At 51.2% G+C, this 23914-nt stretch overlaps 11 protein-coding genes across 11 annotated transcripts; 6 read left to right on the top strand and 5 right to left on the bottom strand.

Annotated features, from left to right (window-relative positions):
* Positions 1–100: 100 nt before the first annotated feature.
* K460DRAFT_296803 (BTE binding protein-like protein 4) lies at positions 101–2108 on the bottom strand (the record flags this gene model as incomplete). The annotated part of the gene is made up of 2 exons (XM_040929653.1): positions 101–527; positions 574–2108. 2 exons carry the CDS (start codon positions 2106–2108, stop codon positions 101–103), a joined length of 1962 nt encoding a protein of 653 aa, XP_040782842.1.
* A 713-nt stretch (positions 2109–2821) lies between these two features.
* On the top strand, positions 2822–3421 carry K460DRAFT_348559 (ubiquitin-domain-containing protein; the record flags this gene model as incomplete). The annotated part of the gene is made up of 2 exons (XM_040931390.1): positions 2822–2915; positions 2964–3421. 2 exons carry the CDS (start codon positions 2822–2824, stop codon positions 3332–3334), a joined length of 465 nt encoding a protein of 154 aa, XP_040782841.1. The 3' UTR covers positions 3335–3421.
* Positions 3422–3948: 527 nt separating this feature from the next.
* On the bottom strand, positions 3949–5517 carry K460DRAFT_296195 (concanavalin A-like lectin/glucanase; the record flags this gene model as incomplete). The annotated part of the gene is made up of 3 exons (XM_040929621.1): positions 3949–4076; positions 4219–4828; positions 4885–5517. 3 exons carry the CDS (start codon positions 5515–5517, stop codon positions 3949–3951), a joined length of 1371 nt encoding a protein of 456 aa, XP_040782840.1.
* A 549-nt stretch (positions 5518–6066) lies between these two features.
* K460DRAFT_371487 (uncharacterized protein) lies at positions 6067–7411 on the top strand. Its single transcript, XM_040934363.1, has 3 exons — positions 6067–6404; positions 6484–6908; positions 6958–7411. The coding sequence occupies exons 1-3, from the start codon at positions 6230–6232 to the stop codon at positions 7291–7293; spliced, it is 936 nt and encodes a 311-aa protein (XP_040782839.1). The 5' UTR covers positions 6067–6229; the 3' UTR covers positions 7294–7411.
* Positions 7412–7582: 171 nt separating this feature from the next.
* K460DRAFT_348550 (DNA primase small subunit) lies at positions 7583–9439 on the bottom strand. Its single transcript, XM_040931389.1, has 2 exons — positions 9139–9439; positions 7583–9082 (listed from the first exon to the last, which is right to left on the bottom strand). The coding sequence occupies exons 1-2, from the start codon at positions 9384–9386 to the stop codon at positions 7831–7833; spliced, it is 1500 nt and encodes a 499-aa protein (XP_040782838.1). The 5' UTR covers positions 9387–9439; the 3' UTR covers positions 7583–7830.
* Positions 9440–9624: 185 nt separating this feature from the next.
* K460DRAFT_296863 (DUF1917-domain-containing protein) lies at positions 9625–11054 on the top strand (the record flags this gene model as incomplete). The annotated part of the gene is made up of 4 exons (XM_040929657.1): positions 9625–9685; positions 9772–10448; positions 10598–10724; positions 10786–11054. 4 exons carry the CDS (start codon positions 9625–9627, stop codon positions 11052–11054), a joined length of 1134 nt encoding a protein of 377 aa, XP_040782837.1.
* A 245-nt stretch (positions 11055–11299) lies between these two features.
* On the top strand, positions 11300–12214 carry K460DRAFT_205865 (uncharacterized protein). The gene has a single exon (XM_040927224.1). It carries the CDS (start codon positions 11580–11582, stop codon positions 12051–12053), a length of 474 nt encoding a protein of 157 aa, XP_040782836.1. The 5' UTR covers positions 11300–11579; the 3' UTR covers positions 12054–12214.
* A 1117-nt stretch (positions 12215–13331) lies between these two features.
* Positions 13332–15035, top strand: K460DRAFT_296311 (allantoinase; the record flags this gene model as incomplete). Its single annotated transcript, XM_040929627.1, has 3 exons — positions 13332–13862; positions 13918–14799; positions 14853–15035. The coding sequence occupies 3 exons, from the start codon at positions 13332–13334 to the stop codon at positions 15033–15035; spliced, it is 1596 nt and encodes a 531-aa protein (XP_040782835.1).
* Positions 15036–15834: 799 nt separating this feature from the next.
* K460DRAFT_348543 (cytochrome P450 52A11) lies at positions 15835–18053 on the bottom strand. Its single transcript, XM_040931388.1, has 4 exons — positions 17805–18053; positions 17230–17708; positions 16842–17139; positions 15835–16788 (listed from the first exon to the last, which is right to left on the bottom strand). The coding sequence occupies exons 2-4, from the start codon at positions 17636–17638 to the stop codon at positions 15954–15956; spliced, it is 1542 nt and encodes a 513-aa protein (XP_040782834.1). The 5' UTR covers positions 17639–17708; positions 17805–18053; the 3' UTR covers positions 15835–15953.
* Positions 18054–18791: 738 nt separating this feature from the next.
* Positions 18792–20751, top strand: K460DRAFT_410871 (glycoside hydrolase family 20 protein; the record flags this gene model as incomplete). Its single annotated transcript, XM_040937425.1, has 2 exons — positions 18792–20231; positions 20311–20751. 2 exons carry the CDS (start codon positions 18792–18794, stop codon positions 20749–20751), a joined length of 1881 nt encoding a protein of 626 aa, XP_040782833.1.
* A 159-nt stretch (positions 20752–20910) lies between these two features.
* On the bottom strand, positions 20911–23680 carry K460DRAFT_371481 (uncharacterized protein). Its single transcript, XM_040934362.1, has one exon. The coding sequence runs from the start codon at positions 23205–23207 to the stop codon at positions 21405–21407; it is 1803 nt and encodes a 600-aa protein (XP_040782832.1). The 5' UTR covers positions 23208–23680; the 3' UTR covers positions 20911–21404.
* Between the last annotated feature and the right edge of the window lie 234 nt (positions 23681–23914).

Here is a 23914-nt window from a genome sequence, read left to right as displayed (position 1 = left end):
TAATCGTTACGTTCATACATCCCTTATATATCATACAGCTCCCGCTAAATGCCAATCGTTGTCAATCGTCGCCAATGAATCTTCTGAGCGTCAAATGGCGCTATACGGCAAAGTCCAAAAGATCATACGAAGAAGAATCCAGGGAAGTGAACTCGCCCATCGCCTTCATCTCAAGATCGAACTGAGAATATGAATTGTCAGGCAAGACATTGAAAAGTTCGTCAAGGTCGTCCTTCGGCTCTGCTGGAGAGGTGGGCGGGGTTGTGAAGGGATTTGACTGGATTGATGATCGCGATGGGGTTGATGACCGCTTCAGTGAACTTGACTGGAGCAGTGCAGCTCCATTGGCTGACCCAGCCGAGTGGGGTCGTAGTTCGGCTGGCGACATTGGAGGCGTGTGAGAATTCTGGGAAAGCTGCTGGAAGATGTTCATGGATGCAACATCGGCTGCGTAAGAAGAAGACGACTCGAAGCTCGAATTTACGAGCTTGGTGTCTTCTGCGAATGGGCTTGATGAGTTATCGAAACTAGAGTTTGATTAGCGGGATTCGCAAATGTAGACGTGATGCATACCTGAAAGAATCCGCTGATGCGTTTATTATGTTGTTGAAGCTTTGGGAGCTGGCAAGAAGCTGGGGTAGGTCTTGTGATTGAGCAGGCTCGTATCCGTCAAGGGGTGACGGTGAACGAGCGTCGGAGTAAGGGGAGCCTGCTGAAGACGACGGTGCCAAAACAAGTGCTCGTCTCGTCCTACTCGCCTTGTCGACTCGCTGCTCCATGTCTGGACGATACTTCTTTGGTCTGCCGCGCTTCGCTTGTCGTCGAACAGCGTCGGCAAACCCGCCGACGCACATGCCACGCTGTCGATGGCGGGTGAGTGCATCTTGCCGCGCGAAACCTGCGCCACATGGGCATTTGTAGGGCTTGTTCCCTGAATGAATCTTCGCGTGACGCTTTAGGTCGTGCTGTCGAACAAAGCACTTGCCACATCCGTTGCACCGGAATTGTCTGTCACCAAGATGCGTTTGGACGTGTGAGCGGATGTTTTCCCGCCTGCCGAACACTTTGCCACAATCTTCGTAAAGGCATGTCCACTTCTGTGTCGTTGGGTGTTGCTCGCTGATGTATCTCTGCACCTCTTCTGGCGCGATACCTGTGTATTCGAGACTCGCATCTACTTCGAGGTCATTGAAGAGTGCGGGCTGTTCGAACGATTCGATATCGATAGGCAAGGACAAGCCTTGTGTTAACATTGAGCTCTGAGAGGAGGGAAATAGTGCTGGTGGTTGAGAGAACATCATTTCTTGATGCTCCTCGATTCCCTCCAGGAATGGCTGTGCCGAGTTTTGATGAGGTGAGGATATTGGTGACGGCGATAATGCATCTGAAGTGTAGTATGACGAGGATTCGTAGCCCATGTCGACGTCTGGGTTCTCAAAGTCGAAAGTCATGGCACTTGAAGTCGGCTCGAGATTGATGTCGGTCATGTCAGTGAAGTTTGGAGGCTGAGGAAGCGCACTGAGCGGCTCATGACTTGGTAACTGCGCCGGCTTCTGCGGTGTTGCAGTGGGTGTGGGGAGGATGTTAATAAAGACTTGCCCACATGAGCCATATACAGATTGTATGTGCTCATGGAGATCTTTTAGTTGTTGTTCAGTGGGGGGTTTTGAAGGAGAGAGGGGAGGCTGCTGGGGAGACTGCGCGCGGAGAGTCCGTCGAGGAGTCCGCGGTGATGGGAGAGAAGTCTGTACTGGGGACCGCAGAAAGGAGTCCTGGGGGCCCGGCTGGGGCTTACTGTGCGGCTGCGCTACTTGCATAGTTTGCTGTGGTGATTGTCCTAGGTTAGTAATACTTACTGTACTGTCTTCCTGCCGGAAGGATTGTGTGTCGATGGGTCCTGGTAGTGAGTGTTCCGGATAATGGCCTTGTTGGGCAGCATGGATAGGCTCCAGGTTCAAGCCCCGGAGATCCAAGCTCATGCCGGTCCGGTTGTGTCGTCGTAGTGGTGAGGTGGCAGGTAATGGTCGTACTGTGGGCGCGTCGAATGCAGCAGGCGTTGACATTTGTCGTCGGTGCTGGGTTCGTCGGCGTTCGATGCCAGAAGGCATATTTGTGGACAGCATATCGTATGCAGGTCGAGTCCGGAGTCGGTTGCTCGAGGATGGGGAAAGTCCTTTGTGGTCCGAAACTGGCATGATGTTAGCCCTGGTTTAAACACCCGCTTGCGCTTCAAAAGATTCTTCTATTTCAGAAGTCATATCAACGTACCTCACGCAGTACAAGTGGCGCTCCGCCGGGCGGTTGGTATCCTTATGGTCTCCTCAGTACAGATGCAGTCTCCCAGTAGCCTGCCTCAAGTAAGTATGTGGCCGAAGCCTTTGCAAATGTTTATGTGAACGGTGTAGTGATGTAGTCTACTACTCGTAAGAAGAGTAGACGATGGGTTTGATAGAGTTTGAGAGATGATGCGAGGGATGGATATCTGGATGTGAGAATAGATGCAAAGATGGAGATGACGCTGTATATTCCTTATCCGGAACGAAATCAACACAAGCACGGATCACCGTTACCCAGCAACGGGCAGCCGGCCCGCGCACGGACCACTAACCATTACACTAACCGCCACTAACCGCCACATCTCGCCTGCTTAGTAACCCTGCCCACAACCGATAATTCCTGGCTCTACGCCTCCAAGTTTTCTCCTTCAACCTACCCTGCATCGACGACTGAGGAAGACACCCGGTTGTCTAGGTACGTAAAATCGCGCACTTCTGAGCGCAACAGTTCACGTTCCAAAAATACTAACAGATCGCAGGCCATCATGCAGATCTTCGTGAAGACCCTCACGGGCAAGACTATCACCCTCGAGGTGGAGTCTTCGGACACCATTGACAATGTGAAGTCCAAGATTCAGGGTACGTAGCTTGCGCCACCAAGTCGATCCTCCTTCTAACAACTCGCAGACAAGGAGGGCATTCCCCCGGACCAGCAGCGTCTCATCTTCGCCGGCAAGCAGCTCGAGGACGGTCGCACTCTTTCCGATTACAACATCCAGAAGGAGTCGACCCTCCACTTGGTCCTTCGCCTTCGTGGTGGAGCCAAGAAGCGCAAGAAGAAGGTGTACACCACCCCCAAGAAGATCAAGCACAAGAGGAAGAAGACCAAGCTAGCTGTCCTCAAGTACTACAAGGTCGACGGCGATGGCAAGATCGAGCGCCTTAGGCGTGAGTGCCCGCAGCCCGAGTGCGGTGCTGGTGTCTTCATGGCCGCCATGCACAACCGCCAGTACTGCGGCCGTTGCCACCTTACCTATGTCTTCGACGAGGCCAAATAAGCGCATCCACCACCGGAGCATCACGATCGATACGAGTCACGGCATCATAGGAAATATGGGAGGGACTGAATAGGTTTCACCACATGTCTGGCATATAGACTATCAATCAAACTTGTCAAGGACTTCACAATATACGTCTTCATGCTCGTGAACATCACTGTACTCTTTTGTCTTCTCGATCTGAAATACTAACACTTAGATGACAACCTCTATCTGTATAATCTATCACTGGTGTTAATTCAGAGTTCACACCAGTCTCCACCTTTGGTGAAACTCGTTATCATGATTAGATAAACTTAAAAACTTCGGGCTTATTGGGATAGCCTTTTTCTGTCTTCAAGTTATGCCACAAGCTCACTGTGCAAGAACGTCTAAATTGAGAATAAGCCTATCAATTCTGCCGCAACACATCGCGGGTAAGGCATTGAGTCTAGTTGCACTATTTGTACATAACTATTATCTCCATATACTTCTGCTTCTTTCGCCAACTCCCGGACATATAACACAATACGAACGAAACATCAGCCAAATGTACGAGGGACCGAGATATCGCACAAGACCAGCTCGCTCTCCGCAATGAGTATACAGAATATCAACTCGAGCGCGTAAGTGCTCTACAGGTATTTTTTCGGCGCCCCGTTCCTCCTCTTCTTATACACAATGTATGCCCCTGTGACCATGATCTGCACTGCAATAGCAATGAAGAGGAACAACAGCAGGCTTGGCTTATGACTTCCCACAACTGTTCATACGTTAGCGATCAGTTCGTCGTCGGAAATTCATCAGCCTCGGCGTCAACCCCATCATTCCCGAACAACCTAGCCGGGTGCCGCCCGAAATATAATATCGAAGTGTGACGGGGAGGGAAAATAAATTTGACTTACCAGCACCCATAGCCAGCGGTAGAGTTCTACTCAAACCCTCTTGACTGTTCTCGATCGCTCGGTGAACCTGCTGCAACATATCCTTGAAATCCTTGCTCTCCAGATCCCTCAGAATCTCCATGGTGGTTCTTTCGACCTTTTCTACATTCCTTATTGTTGCCGCTGAGCGGTCATCGATGGGCACAATGCGGTGCATAAGGTCGTTGAAGCGTTGTTCGTTCAATTGATGCATTTGTTCGACGATATCGAGCATGTTGGCTACGCGGTTGTTGATAATCTGGATCCGGTTGTGTAGGTCAGCGAACTGGTCTTGTTGGGTTTTGATATTGCCCGCCAATACATCCTCCACCAGCTTGGGAATGTTGTTTTGATCGGTGGAGGATCCGTATTGTTGCTGTTGCTGGCGGTGGGTTTGCTGTTCGTGGGCCTTCTGCGCAGCTATGTTCTGTTGCTCCTGGTGTTGGTCGGCGTTGGCGTAGCGCTGTTTGTTCGGTTCTTCGCGCGTGTGCGAGTCGGTGGTTGAGACGACGAACTTGTGGACTTCGAACGAGTCGGGGTTTTCGGCGCTGGAGGCGCTTACTCCAAAGTAGTAGCCTTCGGGTAGCTTGATCTGTAGTCATAGTTAATATCATGCACATTGACTGCGGATGTGATGGCTTCACGTACCTTGTCAGTTTTGAAGCAAGACTCTCCGTCCACAATAACCTCCAAGAAGCCTGCTGTGTGATGTAGCTTGATCGTGCTCAGGTGGCCGCGGTTCCTGTACGCATGGTCGCACTTGCCGAAAGCTAGTGTGTCTGGGTGTGGATGGCTCTTGATATCAACACTCCCGTCATTCAAGAAACCCCGCACTGAGCCTCCACGTCCCTCGTATTGATCTATCACCAAGACCAGTCCATCGAACTTAGGCGCTGTGTAGAGACTAGCCGGAGTCTCATGCGCTTGCGACTCCCTGACATACCATATCTGCAAATTGCCACCTCCGCGCTCCATTCCCGTTGCTCTGAAATCGAGCTCGGCGGTCCAGTCGCGTTGATGTAGGGGATCCTGTGCCCATATTGATCCGCGCTTATTGCCGGGATACGGAGGTGTGAGGATCACTCGATCGGACAGAACCTGGGGCACGTAGTCGTTGATGCCTTGGACAACGAAGTGAGGGATTGAACGGAGATCGGGGGAAATGTAGACGCCTTCTTTCTGGCCGAAGCTGAGGTTGTCTATGACAAATTGCGCGCGGGCTGCGGAGAGTGCAAGAGTAGACCAGGCAATGGTTCGGAGGGACTGTCTCGTGATGTACATGGCGAAGGCGGGGGCGCAAATGCGCGGCTGAACTTTGGTGGGTTGAGGTGCGAGAACGCGGCGCAAGGATCTAGTACGATGAATGAAAGAGAGTCTCTATCTAGAATCTTGTTAGCCCAACAATCATACCGTATGCCCAGTATTCCGAAAGGCGTACCTTGACTTCAATAGCTCCGCCAGCGTCGCACAAAGCTCGCGCGACTTGTCGCAAAGGAAGTATCGCTTCAAGCAAAGAAGCAATTGGGTATCTCAGAATGATATGAATAAACAAGAAGAGAGAACTGCCACCGGATGGGCAGGCTTGAACTTATTGGGTGTTGGACGAGCTTATGGACAGCTGTGCTTAAGGGAACACTACATATGACATTGATTGGGTGGCCCATGCACAAAGCATACTGCAACAGCTATGGTCGGATAACGTCTTACTGGACACGATGATGCCGCGAGGGTGTTTAGGCTTTGATGTCCAAAACTTGGGCAAAAGTATTGAGAGCTCTAAAGTAATCGAGTACTAAAGTTCCTTCGAAATTGTATGACCAAATGGGAAGCAGCAATGCGGAGTTCCTCTCCGCCCTTGCCTCTGCGTCGGTGTTTGTGATTCGCCGACACCATTTTCTCATCATCGTCGACCTCATCACCAGAGCGCCGTCCGCCATCGCCGCCTGCACGCCTCCCAAACCCCACGTCAATATTCTGCACATATACCGCCGTAATGTCTGCTCCAGACCCCAAAGAAGCGTGGCAGCGCATCCAGAACGAACTCACACGACGAAGCGCTCGATTCGGTGGAAGCGGAGGTGGTCCGCCCAAGGGCCTCTTCGGAGGTATTGGAGGCCTGGTACTCGTTGGTGGAGGTATATGGCTGGCGAACAATGCGCTATTCAACGGTGCGTTACTAAACGATTGGAGGGCATCTCGAGGCTTACCAGGACTGTGATGAGATCGAATGGAGCTGACTAGTTGCAGTTGACGGTGGCCACCGCGCAATCAAGTACACCAGAGTAGGAGGCGTCCAGAAGGAAATCTACAACGAAGGAACGCATTTCCGAGTTCCCTGGTTCGAAACTCCCATCACGTACGATGTGCGCGCCAAACCACGAAATGTTGCTTCTCTTACCGGCACCAAGGACTTGCAGATGGTCAACATAACCTGTCGTGTGCTGTCAAGGCCGCGGGTCGACGCGCTGCCACAGATCTACAGGACATTGGGAACAGACTACGATGAGAGGGTGCTGCCTTCAATTGTCAACGAGGTGTTGAAGAGCGTGGTAGCGCAGTTCAATGCCAGTCAGTTGATCACGCAACGTGAGAATGTTAGTAGGCTGGTGCGGGACAACTTGGTGAGAAGAGCGGCGAGGTTCAACATCATGCTGGACGATGTCTCTCTGACGGTATGCATTCCCCTCTAACCTTACCTTCCTTGCCTTAACACATCACTAGCACCTCGCCTTCTCCCCCGAATTCACCGCCGCTGTCGAAGCCAAGCAAGTCGCCCAACAAGAAGCCCAACGCGCTGCCTTCGTCGTCGACAAGGCCCGCCAGGAGAAGCAAGCCACCGTCGTCCGCGCCCAGGGTGAGGCCCGCTCTGCTGAGCTCATTGGTGACGCCATCAAGAAGAGCAGATCGTATGTTGACCTGAGGGAGTTTGAGAACGCGAGGAATATTGCGCAGATTCTGCAGCAGAGCAGCAATAAGGTGTATCTCGATAGCAAGGGCTTGGGACTTGATATCAGTCAGACCACAGCGGACAAGGAGCAGAGGGCAAGCAGGAAGTAGGTGGAGAAGCCTGAAGTGGCGAAAGTGTGAGAGGGTGAGAAGACAACGAGCATTCTGTATAATTACGTTTGGGAAAAGCGAGGTGCAAATGTGCAGTACGTAGCTTTCCACTCATGTCTAAATAACACAAAGTATTCTGGGCTGAACTTCCCTATTTAACACATTCGCGACCCGATTTTCTTTGGTGATAACTTTTGTCGCGTGCTGCGTTGGTTCGTGATCGATTTCTACCAAGTGCCCTCTGTCGGGAGAGCACAGCGAGGAACTCGGGAGGAGGCAGGCTTTTTTCAGATATCCACACAATTGCCAAACCATCTATAAACTGTCTACATCCAAGTTGTTTGCAACCATAGTTTAGTTTACGGCTATCGTGAATCTTTGCTACATATTCCCATCTGTGAAACTACATGAAGGTATCCAGTCAAGGCTTAGTGAAGCCACCAGAAGAGATCTGCGTTGAATACTGAGAAGAAAAGCTAGAAGTATACTTGTGATACAAAAACACCAGACTCCAAACATTGCCTCATTAGACTTCGTTCAGAACTCCATAGCATCCGCGCCATCCTCTCTTTCCCGCTTGAGTACTGGCTTCTCCTCTTCCAATAATCCCGCAACAAATCGCCTGAAGTAGTCGACATAGGGCTTCAAACTCGTCTTCTCCCAGTCCTGCAACTTTTTCTCTCCCTCTTCGCCCTCCCAGTCATCAATTTCTGTGAGAAGCTGCGTTACGGTAGGAACGCTCAGAGGGTCGAATTCTTCTACTTTCCTTGTATCGATGGGCACACATACTCGTCCAGTACCAGGATGCACCACAAACGGACTCTTGAGCAAATGGTTCAACTTCTTGGAAACTTCGGCATCGAGGCGGGGGTAAGTGTATTCCAGAATGATGTCCTGTTTCGCTTCCAGAAGGTCCCTCGGGGTCTTTGACAAGGCGCCGGACTTGGCCAACGCATCGATGTCAGCCCATTTTGCCGCACTGGGGCGCGAGGGCGAAGAGTCCCATTTCTTCTGTAGGGCAGCTTTGAGCGTTGGGTCTGGCAGCAAATTGAGCAACTGCACAGATTTCTCCTCGCTAGCCCAGGGATCTTGTTCCGCCAGTATGCTTGTCTGGAAGTGCTCCTTTAAGATCTTCAAGCTGCGTTCAAGATGCGGATGCAGTGGCCGTCGCGCATTGACTTTCTTGCCACCTTGATCGCCTCCTTTGAGTAGTTCGAGGTACCCTGCAATGGATCTCCGTTTCTGATCGTCCATTTCTCTCGCGCGTTTATCGCATACCCATGCGTGGGCACCACGACGGCCGGAGTACACCCATAGAATGTGCTTGAAACCAAAGTCCTCGCGTAAAGCGATGTCGATGGTCTTAATCGCCATTGTGATGAACGACCAGCAGTTGAGACATATACTCGCGCCCGTACAACACGTCCTGATATCATCGTAATCCGTCATATCTATATCAAACACCAGTTCCTTCATCACAGGCTTGAACGCACTCGCTTTCCGCAACGTCTTTCTATCCCTTGGATTCGTGGAATACATTGGCCCGATTTCGAATCGAGACGGGAGCATCTGAATGCATTGTTTTCGGAGTAGGTCTGATGTAGGGAAGGACTGGTAGCGCAGGTAGGCATCGTTGGGAAGGGTGAAAGCGAATTCGCGGTGCGCGAAGTGTGGAGACGGTGTTGCGGAGTGGTTGAGCCATTGGAAGAGTTGGCGAAAGGGGAAGAGGCGTTGGTAGAAGGCGCGCATTATTTCGGGGTCAGAGAAGGCAGATCTGGACGATATCTTGCTGCACGTTGTTAGTGGTCACTGGGCCTTGAGTCTCTTGTCGTGGGGTGAACGTACAGCGGGGCGGGTTGTGAGAGCTCCTCCTCTTTGAGCACTGGAGCACTTGATGGGAACTCATCATCTGAGTCCTCGTCGTCGAAAAGCTCTTCTAGGTTGATCTTTGACTTCTCGGCCACGGGTGGTGTCGGTGCATCCTCCATGGCGACATCTTGGGTATCTGGCTCAGATTTGATGCTACCTGCCTGTGAGATGGTCCTAGACGAGTCATCTGCTGGTGTAGATTCTGGGGTCACAGAGTGTGGCATCTTGACTACTATGCGAGCAATTGTGAGTGTCTTGTTCTGCGTATGGTCCGTTTTGGTAATGCTGGACTGAAGACGCGTTCGCGTTTCATTAGCGCGTAAAGTGGAAAACGACCCCTGCACTGCACTTGCTCAATCGGGAAGCGACTCCTCATCTTGCGCGTAAGCACCCCGACGAAGTATCTCTCGTCCTCAAACTTCGTCCAGGGCATGAGCATTACCTATTCTCACAGCCCGAAAGATGGTGGAGGACGAGATGGTCCCGGGGGATGGGTGGATCTCCGACGAGTCAAGCTTCTATGGTAAGTTCTCTCATTTTACACAGTATTCGATACGGATCATCACTACGTTCTTGTCTCATACGTTACATACCTCTAAGTATACCCAGGTGATGATGGTGAGCTAGCGTACCAGCTCGACCTCTGCGCTCACTTCAATCCGAAGCCATTCTGGTCTACGCATCACCAAGACTTGAATATCGTCACCATGGCCGCCAGATCTCAACAAACTTCAGGACCCGTACCAGGCAGGAAGACGGCCCCAGCCAAATTAGCGCTTTCGACGCAGGATACCTCTTCAGGTGCGCTTTCAGCCCCTGTTGACAAGCCACTTGCATTTCACGGTCTTGACCGAAAGGCTATGGAGCAAGAACGGCTCGCGAGGTTGGGCAAGCGGAAGCGGGATACATCACCACCACCGCCACCAAAAGCCGAGCTCTTCAACTGCCGTCAAGGTTATCCCGATTCGTGGCAGCTTGGAGAAACCGTGGACGACTTCGTCAAACGTATCCACCCTCTCAGTACTCTAGCCGTCACTTGCGATTGGATTTGGGTCGCAAATCCTTATCACAACCCTCGCGACAAGTATGCTTGCCCTCGAGTCGAACAATTCACAACTCGTGGAATGGAATTACTCAAGCAGTCCCGCCAGGATCGGCAGGCGATGCAAGCAAATGACTCTCAAGGGTCGAAGGGAATGCTGACCAAATTCCTGAATCAAGAGGGCAAAGCCCTACAACAACGTATTGCAGACCTTGCTGAAGAGAATAATGTCTTATCAGGGAAGGTACGCTATGATCATAAGCCCCATCGAACACCAACACTGGGTTGCAGAACCCTGTAGATCCACGGCTACCTTGCAGCTACCAACCACGGAGCACGGCCGTAGCCGAAGGCATGTAGACTGCGTATTACATAGCTAACAATCAGTACCAGTGGATGCTATTTCCCAAGTCAGAAGATGTTACCCGCATGTGGAAACTTATCGTCAAAGGTGTGATCGATGACCGCCTTGGCACTGCGGCTAAGGTTGCTACCGACGATGGCAGGGACGAACGACTGAGTACGTGTAATCCAGATACCACGTGTGCAAGATACATACTCACATTATGCCTATCGTACAGTCTGCGTGTACACGAGGAATTTCCGAGACGCTAACGATGTGCGCCGTGTCCTCTGCGAGCTTGAAGCAATGGGTCTCCTGAACTCTGGGCGAACCCTCTACTACAAACCAGATGCCTACACTTACCTGGACATCAATAGTACGACTGCAACCCAATACGGTTTGCAGGCAAGTCTCCATAATAGCCGGAGCATGATGGCAGCCGTCGGGTTTCCGCAGTCCACGTCGCTACCACGAAAGAAGCAGTCAACACTCAACCAATTCTTCTGACTGCCTCCTACGACAGTTATGGAATTGCGGGATCAATGCAAGGCGAACCACGTGCTTTGCGGTGGACTATTCCGGGCTAAAGGGTATATCGGGCGTTCTCTCGGAGAAGCGCATGGTCTGTTATCCATCACCTCAGCATCTTGGTTTCTTACTTCATACTCACTGACCAGAGGAGCGCACATGTGACCAATTCATAAAACCCTTTCGTCCAAACTCACTCTTTCGGCTGGCACGGATCTTCTCGGGCTGGTGTTGACTTGCCTTTGATTACTCAGGGAATGCTACAAGACGTAGAGTGAGCTGTGATAGATGCGGCCGCCTAGATGACTCCACATACTTCTTGGTTCCTGATGGGGAAGCTGGGCGCCTGCTCAAAATTACGCCAGTCTATGCTGATCAGTAAGTAGCTGTCGAATGTTTGATGGAATGATACTCATGGAGTGACCCTTGTGGGTCCGTTTCTACGGAATACTGTCTATTCACCAGCCAAGACACGCCATGTTACCTGCTGGCTGATCGCTAACAATGACCTCGCTGCAGGTGCTCAGCAGAACGCTTACCGTGTCTTGTGTGCTCCATGCTGAAAGCGACCTCTCGCCAACGTGGTCCCAACGTAATGGAAACCCTATTTCGGTGTCACACTGCAGGCTCAAGGTATCGTTGACGTTACAAAGAGGGCTTGATTTGCGTTGGACCAATGTACATGGGGTTCCACACTTCGTGGCTCCAAAACGTGCTCGCAGTTCGAGTCAGAGCGAGCTAAACGCAGCTGTTGTCGGTCGGCTCGTGCAGTTTTTGCGCGCTACTGGTAATGACAGACGTCTGGATGGGAGGAGCTTTCATTTTATTACTCGATCAAAACAGGGCCTCCACCGCCGTATTCCGCCGCTGACGCCCGACGATTCCAACTTGATGGTCACAAGCATGAGAAGACGGGACAGATCCAAAGGCCCTTTCGAGATTCAAAATATTCTTTGTCCTACGAGACAGGATCGTTGATGACACCGGAATATGTTGTGAGCGTCAAAGCCGCGGCTGCAGCCGAAAGCGGAACCACACTCGGACATTTTCGCGTCTTTGGTTGTCGAAAATGGCGGCCATCTCCGACATGGATTACGTTGTTCCTGTTGGGCTAGCCGACCGGGTAGGCGGTGCTGAGATTGGGCGAGGTTCCGATCGAGTAAACAGTACCATTTCCATCGAGTAATGATCGAATAAGGTGTGTTGAGATGTACGCGGGTGAGATCTCTCCAGGGCTAGCCTCCCGGTAACTTCGGGACTAAATCCAGCCGCCTTTAGTTTCGCAGCTCTTTCTCCAACAACCGGAACGACGAAGATCGGACGTGACCAGCTTCAAGAAAGGTGCGATCTGTAAGGCAGAATGTCCAGCCGCTTTTTAGAAAGGAGAAGTCGTAAACATTTTACATTTCAACCGAACCCTGCGCTAGTCCGGTGGATCGACGTGGACCCATCTGTCTTTACCGAATGCAGCCACACAGACCCTTGCTTGCTCTTATCAGTACGCCTAGGCACATGCACGCCCCCCAACATTCATAGAACGGTGAGCGAAATCGTCGCTCTACGTCCCTCGCTGGCAGTCCAGTGAACACTTGAGTACTTGAACGTGTTGAACAATCATCTTTTAGTCTTCACGACATGGAGTCGAAAAGAGAACTTAGCATAATCTGGAGTAAAGGGAAAATAAAGTGAGCCGAATTTGTACAGAGTCAAGCAAAGAGTACAGGTTCGAGATGCATTGGCCAAGCCGGTCTCGATGACCTCACCTAAACCACTCGCGCTACTTATTCACATCGAGTAATGAGGCGTTTTTCGAAGTCGCCGGCATTCCACGACCCCTGACGCTATGGGGAAGTGTCCCGGATTTGATCTCGAAGCTCGAGGTGATCCCGGGTAGGCCAGATCAGTGGATAGATAAGGACATGTACCCCGGGTTTTAGTCGTTTCTGGAATCTAAGATCTAAGGACCATTCCTCTGCCTTACACAAAAGACCATCTCCTCGAAGCGGTGTGTCGACGTCTCTTTGAATCGATTTCTCTCCTCTTTGACATCTTAGGCGCAACACCACACGCGCCTTATCAACGCTTATCTACAGCTCACCCTAAGTGACCCACACCACCTTCCCCGCGTCTGCCGAGACTAGGCGCTTCTGTATATAGCTTACCGATCCCTAAGCCAGAGCGGATCACTTCGACGATTTTTTCCACGTTTTCTCCTTCAAACCTCGAAACAGGCTTTGTTCATACAGTCTATCTAAAATGGCTCCTCACGCGACTACACCACCACCGATCCCACACAGTCAACCGATTCATCCCATCACAGTCTTCGCTTCTTCTCGGGCAGTAGTTGCTGGCCGCCTCACTGAAGCCACCATAGTTGTATCGAACACTACTGGCAAGGTCACATCAATCTTCCATTCCATACTACCGCCTTCCGATTTCCCTGAAGGAACTTCATACACTGACTACTCGCCTTACGTTCTACTGCCCGGTCTTGTCGATGCCCATGTACATCTCAATGAGCCTGGCCGGACAGAATGGGAAGGCTTCTGGACTGGTACCCGAGCTGCTGCCTTCGGCGGTGTCACAACAGTTGTCGACATGCCGCTGAATGCTATTCCTCCGACTACCACTTTGGAGAACCTGGAAATCAAATGTGATGCTGCCAAAGGCAAGTGCTGGGTTGATGTTGGCTTCTATGGAGGTGTGATTCCCGGCAACTCTGGCGACCTAAAGGATTTGGTCAAGGGAGGTGTTCGCGGCTTCAAGGGCTTCTTGTGTGATAGTGGAGTACGTATTCATCCTACCGACCATCCTCAGACACGTGATTTTAACGTTGATACAGGTCGAAGAATTCCCCGCAGTATCATCCCTGGACATTGAAAAAGCCCTCATCGAACTCAAAGACTCGGCAACCACGCTAATGTTCCACGCCGAAATGATCCCACCCATTGCCGACTCCGTTGGTGACGATATCCAGCGCTCTCACCCACCCCTCGCACCCAAAGGACCACTAACATCCTACTCCACTTTCCTTGAGTCACGGCCCCCATCGTTCGAAACATGCGCTGTCGCTGAGATCCTCTCGTTAGCACATTTGGCTCCGGAATTACAACTCCACATCGTGCATCTTTCCGCTATCGAAGCGATCCCCATGCTCCGTGAGGCCCGCGCCAAGGGTATCAAGATTACTGCTGAGACGTGTTTCCACTACCTGGCACTAGCTGCTGAGGGTATCCAGGAGGGCGACACACGGCACAAGTGCTGCCCCCCGATCCGTTCGCAATCAAACCAAGACGGCCTCTGGGATGAGCTCCTACAAGACGAAGCCGACGGCGTTATCAAGACGGTCGTTTCTGACCATTCACCCTGTACACCCGAGATCAAGCTTCTTCCCGCCCACCTTGCGCCTAAGAAGCCATCAACACGTAAAGAAGGCCACTCTAAGGACTGCGACTCCTGCGAGTCGAGTGAGGGCGAGATGGAGGGACCGGAAGAAAAAGGCGATTTCTTCAGCGCGTGGGGTGGTATTTCAAGTGTTGGCCTGGGTCTGCCCATTTTGTGGACGGAAGGCACGAAGCGCAATGCTGAATTCAGCGTTGAGGAGATCGTGAGGTGGTGTTGCAAGAACACCGCGAAACAAGTCGGGTTGGAAAAGAGCAAAGGTGACCTTGGTGTTGGTTTTGATGCTGACATTGTTGTCTTTGACGATACTGCTGAGTTCATGGTATGTACTCATGTCCTTGTTGAATTCGATGTGTGCTGATTGTGAGTGACAAGGTCGAGCCAAGCACCATGCTCTTCCGCAACAAAGTCTCGCCCTACGAGAACAAAACCCTCAAGGGCGTTGTCCGCGAGACTTGGCTCAGGGGCCAGCAGATCTTTTCGCGCGAAGACGGCTTTACTGAAAAGACTGGACCGCAGGGCAAGTTGTTACTTGAGCCTAGGAAGATGAGCAATTAAGCACCAGGGATGTCTTCACTTCCATGTGGAGATGTCAAAGCATGGTAAATTTGGGGTTTCACAAGCTAGTTTTGCTTTTCTTTGCGTTGAAGCCTGCATTCATCATGATATTTGCATAGACGGCGTTTAGACATACATTATAGGCATAGCATTGCCTTTTCACATGAAGACAAATTGATGACCACACTAGTCAATTTACATTAAAATTGCGCAGCGTATATCGTGTTATTTGAAGTTTCAGACATCTTCTTTACCTATGTATCTGTTGTATGGCACCGGTGTTTGAGAAGGAAATTGACTCGGATTGAAGGGCGCAGGTGAGCGACGACGAAAAGTTATCTGAAGTCCATTACGGAGGGATGTTCCATGTGCTGCAACGGATTATCGTTTCTGTATGAAAAGCGGGGGGTTGAGCGCTCACGAATCGTGGCTGTACATAGTAAAGCTGAGCGGCCGGCCGGCCAACCTTTTTGTTTTTACTCGATCATATCGAGCAACAATCGAGTAACAAACATTCGCAACGATAGGTGTGTGGTACAAGCCTGCATAGCTCCCAGTCAAGCTGTATTGGTGATGTCATAATTTTCAACGTGGGGTGTAGCTACGTATTGAGGGATTATATCCAAGTTATATGTGTTTGTGTGCTTTTCTAGATAATATGGGCTTGGGTCGGGTGTGTATAGAACTTACCATGTGACTACAATGTTTCGCATGTGATTTGGTGGGGGTCAGCAGTGTAAGCAAGACGAACTTCATGTACAACGGTGTGACTCCCTGACAATAAAATCAAGTGCAAAAAAGCTCGCATAATACATCACTTAAAGGCCCCTATAAGTGTATCGAAGTCCAAAGCCAATGTGTTCATTCGTTATATCGTAAGTCATGCCCGATGACAAGCATTGCTATGCAGGCGCAGTCTCAATAGAAAGCAACCTTGACCTGCTTCGCAGGCTGCAACACAATATCCGCATGTAGCCCGGGTTCTTCACCGTTCATTCTGTTCTCCACCCTCTCGAAACGCTGAAACATTCTCACAAGCGTATACGCCATCTCCGTCAACGCAAACTGCTGGCCTATGCAAATCCGTGGACCTCCGTTGAATGGCACATATTGCCAGCTCTGTGGATGCCAGTTGTTCCATCTTTCAGGCACGAACTTGTCTACCGCGGGGAATCCAGACTCTTGAGTGGGGTAGAGATCTACTCGGCGTTGCATGACAAGTGTAGAGTAAGCGATTGGTGTACCTGCCAGGATACCGACGGGTTGCTGGCCATCCGGACCACCGCCTATGGGGAGCGTGGTATCTTTAAGGGCAATGCGGATGTTGTAGGGAACGATCGGGTACAAACGGAGTGTCTCGTTCAAAATGTGTTGTAGATACTTCATGCTCTTCAGATCCTCATAAGTAGGTTTCCTTTCAAGACCCACTGTATCGACGATCTCCTGGCGTAGTTTTGCCGTGATAGCCGGAGCCATGGAAAGATGGTAGATTGCCCAAGTAAGAGTACATGCTGTGGTATCACGGCCGGCAAGCAGGACCGAGACTAGTTGATCCCGCAGCACTTTTCGATCGCGGGTGTAGGCAGCGATGGCGTGGAGGAAGGTATAGCCATCGTCACGAGATGTCTTCTCTTCGAGTTCTTTCGGTGAAAGAGCAAGAGCCTGCTCAATATATGTGGCAACGAAATTGTTGATAACGTCTAGAGATGAGTAAAAGCCCATGCGCTTCCTGGGGATGAGCCAATTGAGGGGACTGTTCGAACATTAGTGAAGTGACAAGACCCCATACGTCGCAAAAGTACGTACCCAAGTCTCGCCACATTGCTTTGTACGCGCTGTGCATTGAAAAATGCATCGGCGAACGCGGTTTGAGGATTTTTAAGGCTGTCCACACTCTTCCCGAGCAAGAAGTGGGTAGCAGCGTCCAGGGTGTATCTAAACATTAGGTCAATCGTATCAATCTCTTGACCCCGTCCAATCTTGGACAGGAGCACCTGCGTATGCTCTTCGAAGATTTCGATGTCGCTAAGGCGGTCCTTGATGAACTGAGGTCGTAGAAGTTGGCGTGAATTGTGCCACAGCTGACCATCAGTCGTGAAGATACCTGCAGACCTTGTCAGTATTTCGTCTAGACACTTTACCAAGCCCATATGCCGTCTACTTGTCCCAACCACCGCATAGAGAATTTACGCACCATTTCCCAAAAAGTCATGCCACTCCTGCCGGAATTGTTCGCCCTTGCCATAGTCTTTGAACTGTGTTGCAAGAATAGCTTTGATATTTTCAGGGTCCGCAGTAAGGATTACCCGCTGGCCGATGCCACCCTCAATGGTATATCGGCCTGGACCGCACCACTTGTCGAACATCCCAATCCACATTTCATAGGTCTTGTCTTTTAGCGCACAGCTAATGACTTCATACGCCATGTCGAGACCCCAAGGCGCGTATGAGACTCGGACAGGCGCCCGGGACCCAAGTCGAGAGATACGAGCTTTAGTGTACAGGGATTTGGAGAAGATATAACCAATGTAGAGGACAGCGAGGGCGCCGAGAATGATCGGAGTTGAGAACTGAGCGCTCTTAGAATCGAGCATGATGGCCATTGTTCCGAGATATGTCTGTTATGGCTCCGAGAGGATTTAGTATGCGATAGTCCTGGGGCGTAGGCGCTGTCTAAATATTTTGTTTCAGCATACGGTGTGTATTAATGAATTTCACATGCAAAGCTGCGCCACGGTATCCAGAACGACGACAGGGTACTCAACTTACATAGGTTTCAGGAACGTCAAGGGAACCACCCTCGAGCAAGTGGGTCAAAAGACAGGAATTGTGCAGATTGGTGCCACAGAACAAATCTTTACATAGTGCAGTGAAGAAGGGATGCTACGCCATGTTGAAGACAAGCATCATATATGTGCTCCACTTTGCACCTCGGCATTGGCGCCGCAAGAATTGCTGCATACGACATGGACTGAAAGCTGAAAGGCTCGCCTAGAGCTGGGTTTGACTCGTTTGCGGCCCTGGCAGTTGAGAAAGTGGGGAAGGTGGATGAAGGAGGGGTGTTTTTAGGACATCGGTTGTTCGGATATCTTGGCCTTCCGAATGCCGTCCCAATCCGCAGCAAGGTGTTTGAGGTAGTTGGCTCGCCATCTGTTTGGTATTAGTTTATCGCTTGCTGTTACTGAATTCGAGCCAGAATCTTACTGATCACGCTGTAGACTACACCCAGTCGCCAAAGCCAGTAGGAGTAAGTTTATCTTGAGAAGTGCCCCTTGTATCAACCACACCTGTCTACAGTTTCTGCGTCATTGTATATGGGTTTCAAGAGGTTATACAAAGTATGCAGTAACGTCCCAGACGGGCTTACTGTTGTGCAACGTCACCTGCACTCCAGCTAGATACGTCTACCCCGCCATTCCGCTTTTGGAGCTCTCCTGGGTAAGCCCCGCACATTTCACAGGTTTAAACTTTGGCAACATCCCATCAACACCACATTATATATTAAGCGTCAATACTTAATTTACGATCTACATCAGTTTTAACAGATGATCAATGGGTCTAGTGCAGATTCTCAGTAGCTTCATTGGGCCTACATTTCCTTGCGCCAGCTTCATTCCAGCGTATATATAGGTTAGCATTCCAATTATAGTGTACCGGTTTATTCAAGCGCGCATGGTACCCTTTAGTTCTCAAGGTTCTCAAGATTCTCTGTCCTGCTCGCTTTTCTCTATCTCCCTTTTTCTTACGTCGATAACGATGAAGTCCTTCCTTTCCATCCTACTTTACACGCCCTTGACTGTCGCTATATGGCCGCATCCCGTCACTTACGAGCATGGAAAAGATGTGCTATTCGTCCGAAGAAACATCCCCTTCTATGTTTATGAAGCAGGCGCAAGAAATGTAGGCTCAATTGCCAATCAAGAAGCATTCCTCTTTGCATCAAACTCTAACGCAAGTCCTGAAATACAGGATACTAATAGTGAGTGGAGGCTTCGAAAACGCTACACAGGGCCTCCATCCGAGGATTACGGCCATGACGGGTATGACGACACGGAAGAACATCTTTCGGGTGACACCATTGTCGACTACGCGATAGACTCTGCGTGGCACACTATCTTCAAGAAGAGCTTGTATCCATGGAAGTTTCACCCACGGGACTGGAATGAACCTTCGCTACACAAGAATGCCACTTTTCTCAATCGTGTTGATATTCGAAGGCTCAGTCATGACCCACGAGGCATAGCGAAGCCACTCGCTGGCGAAGTCGACGAGTCCTACCGCATCACACTGACGGAAGGTGGCAAGGCGAGCATCATTGCAAACACCAGCGTTGGAATCGCACGAGCCCTGGCTACTTTCACGCAACTATTCTATGTGCACTCGAATGGAAAACATGTATACACACCGCTCGCGCCGGTCAACATCTACGACGCGCCCAAGTTTCAGCATAGAGGCATCAACCTCGATGTTTCACGGAACTACTTCCCCGTCGCAGACATTAAACGCCAGATCGATGCGCTTGCCTACAACAAAATGAACCGTTTCCATCTGCACGTCACAGACTCGCAGTCCTGGCCCTTGGAAATCCCCTCGATCCCCTCGCTCTCAGCCAAAGGCGCATATCGCCCAGAGCTCGTCTACACTGCGAGGGACTTCAGGGACATTCAACGCCATGCCGCGATCCAGGGCGTGGAGATGATCACCGAAATCGACATGCCCGGCCATACGTCGAGTATCCACTACTCGTTCCCTGAGCTAATTGCTGCGTTTAATGCCCAGCCGGACTGGGAGACATATGCTGCTGAGCCACCGGCTGGGACCTTGAAGCTCAACTCCACCGCAGTATACGATTTCCTTGAAAAACTCTTCGACGACCTACTCCCTCGTGTACACCCGTATTCTTCTTACTTCCACACCGGCGGCGATGAAGTGAATATGAAAGCGTACACGCGAGATGATACGGTGAATAGCAGTGACGTCGCTGTCCTCCAACCCCTGATGCAGAAATTCATCGATCGAAACCACAATCAAGTCCGTGCTATGGGTCTTACACCCGTAGTATGGGAAGAAATGCTTCTAGACTGGAATATCACGCTCGGCAAAGATGTAATCGTGCAGAGTTGGCAGAGCGATGAAGCAGTCGCGAAGATTGTGAAAAGCGGGCACAAGGCATTAGTAGGCAACTACAACTACTGGGTAAGCAGCAGTGCCCGAGCATCCAAGTCTTGAAAAGGCGTGAACATGAGTACGAGAGCTGACGTTTGACGAAATCCAGTACCTAGACTGCGGTAAAGGCCAATGGCTCGACTTCGACCCTTCCGTCTCGGCAGATTTCTGGCCCTACAACGATTACTGTGCCCCCTTCCATAACTGGCGCCTCATCTACTCGTACGACCCGCTCGCCGGCGTCCCAGAAGAGCACCACCACCTCGTTATCGGAGGAGAAGCGCATTTGTGGGCCGAGCAGACGGACCCAGTCAACATCGACCGCATGATCTGGCCGCGTGGCTCTGCGGTTGCGGAGGTGCTGTGGAGTGGAGCGAAAGACGGCGAGGGAAGGAATAGGAGCCAGATCGATGCGTCGCCTCGGCTGAGTGAGATGAGGGAACGGCTTGTGCGCTTGGGAGTCGGCGCTGAGCCTATACAGATGCCGTATTGTCTGATGGAGAGTGAGGGTGGGACGAAGCCGCAGTGCCAGTTGGGATGGAATCGATGATTGTGATGAGGTAGATTTTCTTGAGTGGCGAGTTGTTGAGGAGCTGGATCTACAATCTGACCCAATACTGAAATCAAAAGCTTGGGTTCCTGAATAATAGGCCCCTGGAACCCGACTGTCCAGTATTTGTGTTTCACGGACTATGTGAAGGTTCTTCTAATCGCGCTATATCAAGTCTATGTTTTGTGAAGAGTCTCTGTAAGAACTGTAAGCTTGAATCCGCCTATTGCAGCGGCTGAAGGCCATTGTTAAGTAAACAGCCCAGTAACAAAATAAGAATCACGACTCTTCCGGCTGAGATATGACTGATCGTAGATGTGTGCAGTATATAGTAGAGGAGACGTATAGTACAGGGAAAACCAAGTCATTCAACGAGATGCAGCCCCATTGCAAAATCGGTTGAAAATGTCTAGGTATCATAGATGCTGAGTAGCGAAAGTACAGAAAACTGTTCAACTGAATAAAACGCCAATCGTAACGCTGTCATCCCTAATGCTTCTAGCCCACCGCATGCAAAAACCATACTCCGACCCTCATGTATATGCTGATTTCGTTCTTGATCCTAATGTCGTGAGAAATTCCGATTCCATGTCATGCTACGCCTGCCTATATCGTAGCAACATTTGCATCGTTGAATGTCATCCAGTCGTCCCTTATACTTCACCAGCAAAGACGCTGCCGCTGCCGACGCTCCCGCCGAGGTCCCAATAGTTGCGCCCCGACCCACCGCTTCGTTTGCTCTTCTTCGTGCTCTGACTTGCACAACTAGAAGTACTCCTGAGCTTCTGATGCCTCATCACATTCATGTTCTGTGGCGTAAAGTACGTCCGGTATGGAGCGTCCTTCCTCTTGCCCTCCCTCACGTTTACGGCGGACGACGTCGGGAGCCCTCTATCCGTCGTCCTGTCGACCAAAGGGTGATGCTGTCGTATGATGGCAGCTCTCCGCGCAGAATTCACGCCTTCGTCTGTGGCAATAGCCGAGGGCGCACTGGAAACTTTGCGCGGCTGCGGTGAGGAAATACTAGGTCGTCGAGTAGAGAAGCGTTTCATAAGGAAGTTGAAGATCATTTTCACATCCAACTCTCGCTCCCAGTATTCGCGCTCTCGTTCTAAATCTTCGGCGATGTTTGCGGCAGCGGCGGGGGCCGGGCGGAAGGAGTTGAGGGGGTCGACCTCATCCAACTCTTCTTCGATGCCCCACAGTGATGCTTCGCTGTACTCATGTGGTGTTGCGGGAAAGGTTGGTGCGAACTGGGCTGAAGCGGGGGATGGTGCTGAGGGTTGTGAGCTAGTCTGGCGTGAGGATGCTAGGTCGGTTGAAAGAGTCGGGTTGAGTTTTGTTGACGTTAAACCTGCATAATCTGGAGTGGATTGCGTGTGTTGGTATGTCGAGAATGCTCCAGGATGCTCAGAGAGCTGATGGACCAAAATTCCAAGCTCTTGTGCTACTCGCTCGAGTAACTTTGTCTGCCAGCTGTCGTCAGATAGGGTGGATGCATCGACACCTGCCTCTTGTAAAGCTGTGTCCGTAGAATACTCGGCGGGCGAGCCTAGTTTGGGCGTCATCGCTTGCTCTGGCAGTGCTTCGCCAAAAATGACGGAGAGTGTGTCTTCGTCGAGGCCAATAAGATCCCGAATCACCCGTCTTGTTATCCGTTGCCACAGAGATAGGTGCTCGGTGCCCTCGTCAGATGATTCGCTATGCACATCTGAGACCGACTGAGCGACTTGCGATGTGGTACCATTGGTATCCTGCTGTGTACTGTCCACTCGACTTCGCACAGCGCTGACCATGCTCATCCGCCGCCTCCGTCTTGTCTCCTTTTCGATTTCCTCCAACAGCGCTTTACTCTGCTCTAGCCGCCACTGCTCAATGCGCTGCCGCCTGTCTTGCTCCGGGACGACATGGTCTGTGCCGTCTAGTATGGTGAAGTGTCGCTGTACACTAGATCGCCGTCTCGCAGCACGTCTTCGCGGTCGCTCGAACTGCCACATGTGCTCTTGCAGGTTCGCATCGGGCTGGAACTCACCCAGCCCGTCATGCGTGGGGAGTACGGTATCGCCGCTCTGCTGCACCCTGCTCACCGGCGCTGCATATTCCGAAGGCTCATGGAAGGCATGCAATCCGTCGTCCAAACTATCCAACTCTTCCCCATCGTCTGTATCCAAGAAGGTGCCAGCATCGTCCTCTTGCTCTGATGGAGCCGCTGTGTCGAGTGAACCGAACTCGCTGAAACGTGACAGACCAGCTGTGCGCGGGGTTCGCTCGGTCGAGGTAGTGTGCGTGCGTGCGGTGGTCGAGGGGGCCACTGGCGAGAAGAGCACCCACTCCTCTGATTGCTCTAGAGGTCGCTTGAGTTGTGGAGAGGTGGTTGCGGCCTCGACAGCGGACTCTGGTGCATGATAGGATATCTGTCGCGAGCTCTGGGGACGATGTTGCTGACGAAAAGCCATTTCTCTATTGTGTCTAAGGGGGTATCAAAGTCTACTAAAGTGGCGACGGAGCAGACACGTCCTCCAGAAAGCAAGGCACGAGGGCGTTCGGACAGATGCGGAATGCGGGATGCGAATCGAGGAAGGCGGCGATAAATCGGACTGTGTATGGATGGGAGTAACGTGTCCAAGGGACAGCGGTATCGTTCTTATCGTCTTGAGGGCCTCATGTCGCGTTGCGACGTCGAGATGTCCCTAGCGGTGTGAGGGGATGTGTATGATGTACAGATGTCCAGCTAGAACACGCTAAGACGAATCCAGCGGACCGTTTTGGCAGGTGGATTAGGTCAGGCGCAAGTCGCGGGAAGACAAAGATCAAGTCAAGCTATCAAAGAGAAAGCTGGACAGGCAACGAGAACAAATGCAGGAGGAGTGTTGGACAGAAGTTTGGAAAACGTAAGACGCGTTGAGGACCAGAGTGTGTAGGTGAGCTGAGTTGAGGACTGGGATGGCCTTGATGTAGATAAGATAGGGATATCGCGCGCCAGCTAGGGGGAATGCACCTACCACCCACTACCCACCCCTCGGCGCCGACGTGATTTCGCTGAAGGATGGTGAGATGAGATGAGCGCCCGAATTACCACGCAACAGACCTTGTTGCTCTGACTCCTCTGTGATGCTCTGGCCGACAGCGACGCTCTTTGTTCGGATTTAGGAGAAGTTGGAGT

This window comes from Cucurbitaria berberidis, assembly GCF_010015615.1.
Source record: "Cucurbitaria berberidis CBS 394.84 unplaced genomic scaffold K460scaffold_7, whole genome shotgun sequence".
Taxonomy (NCBI): Eukaryota; Fungi; Ascomycota; class Dothideomycetes; order Pleosporales; family Cucurbitariaceae; genus Cucurbitaria; species Cucurbitaria berberidis.
This window is presented reverse-complemented; position numbering and strand designations above follow the sequence as displayed.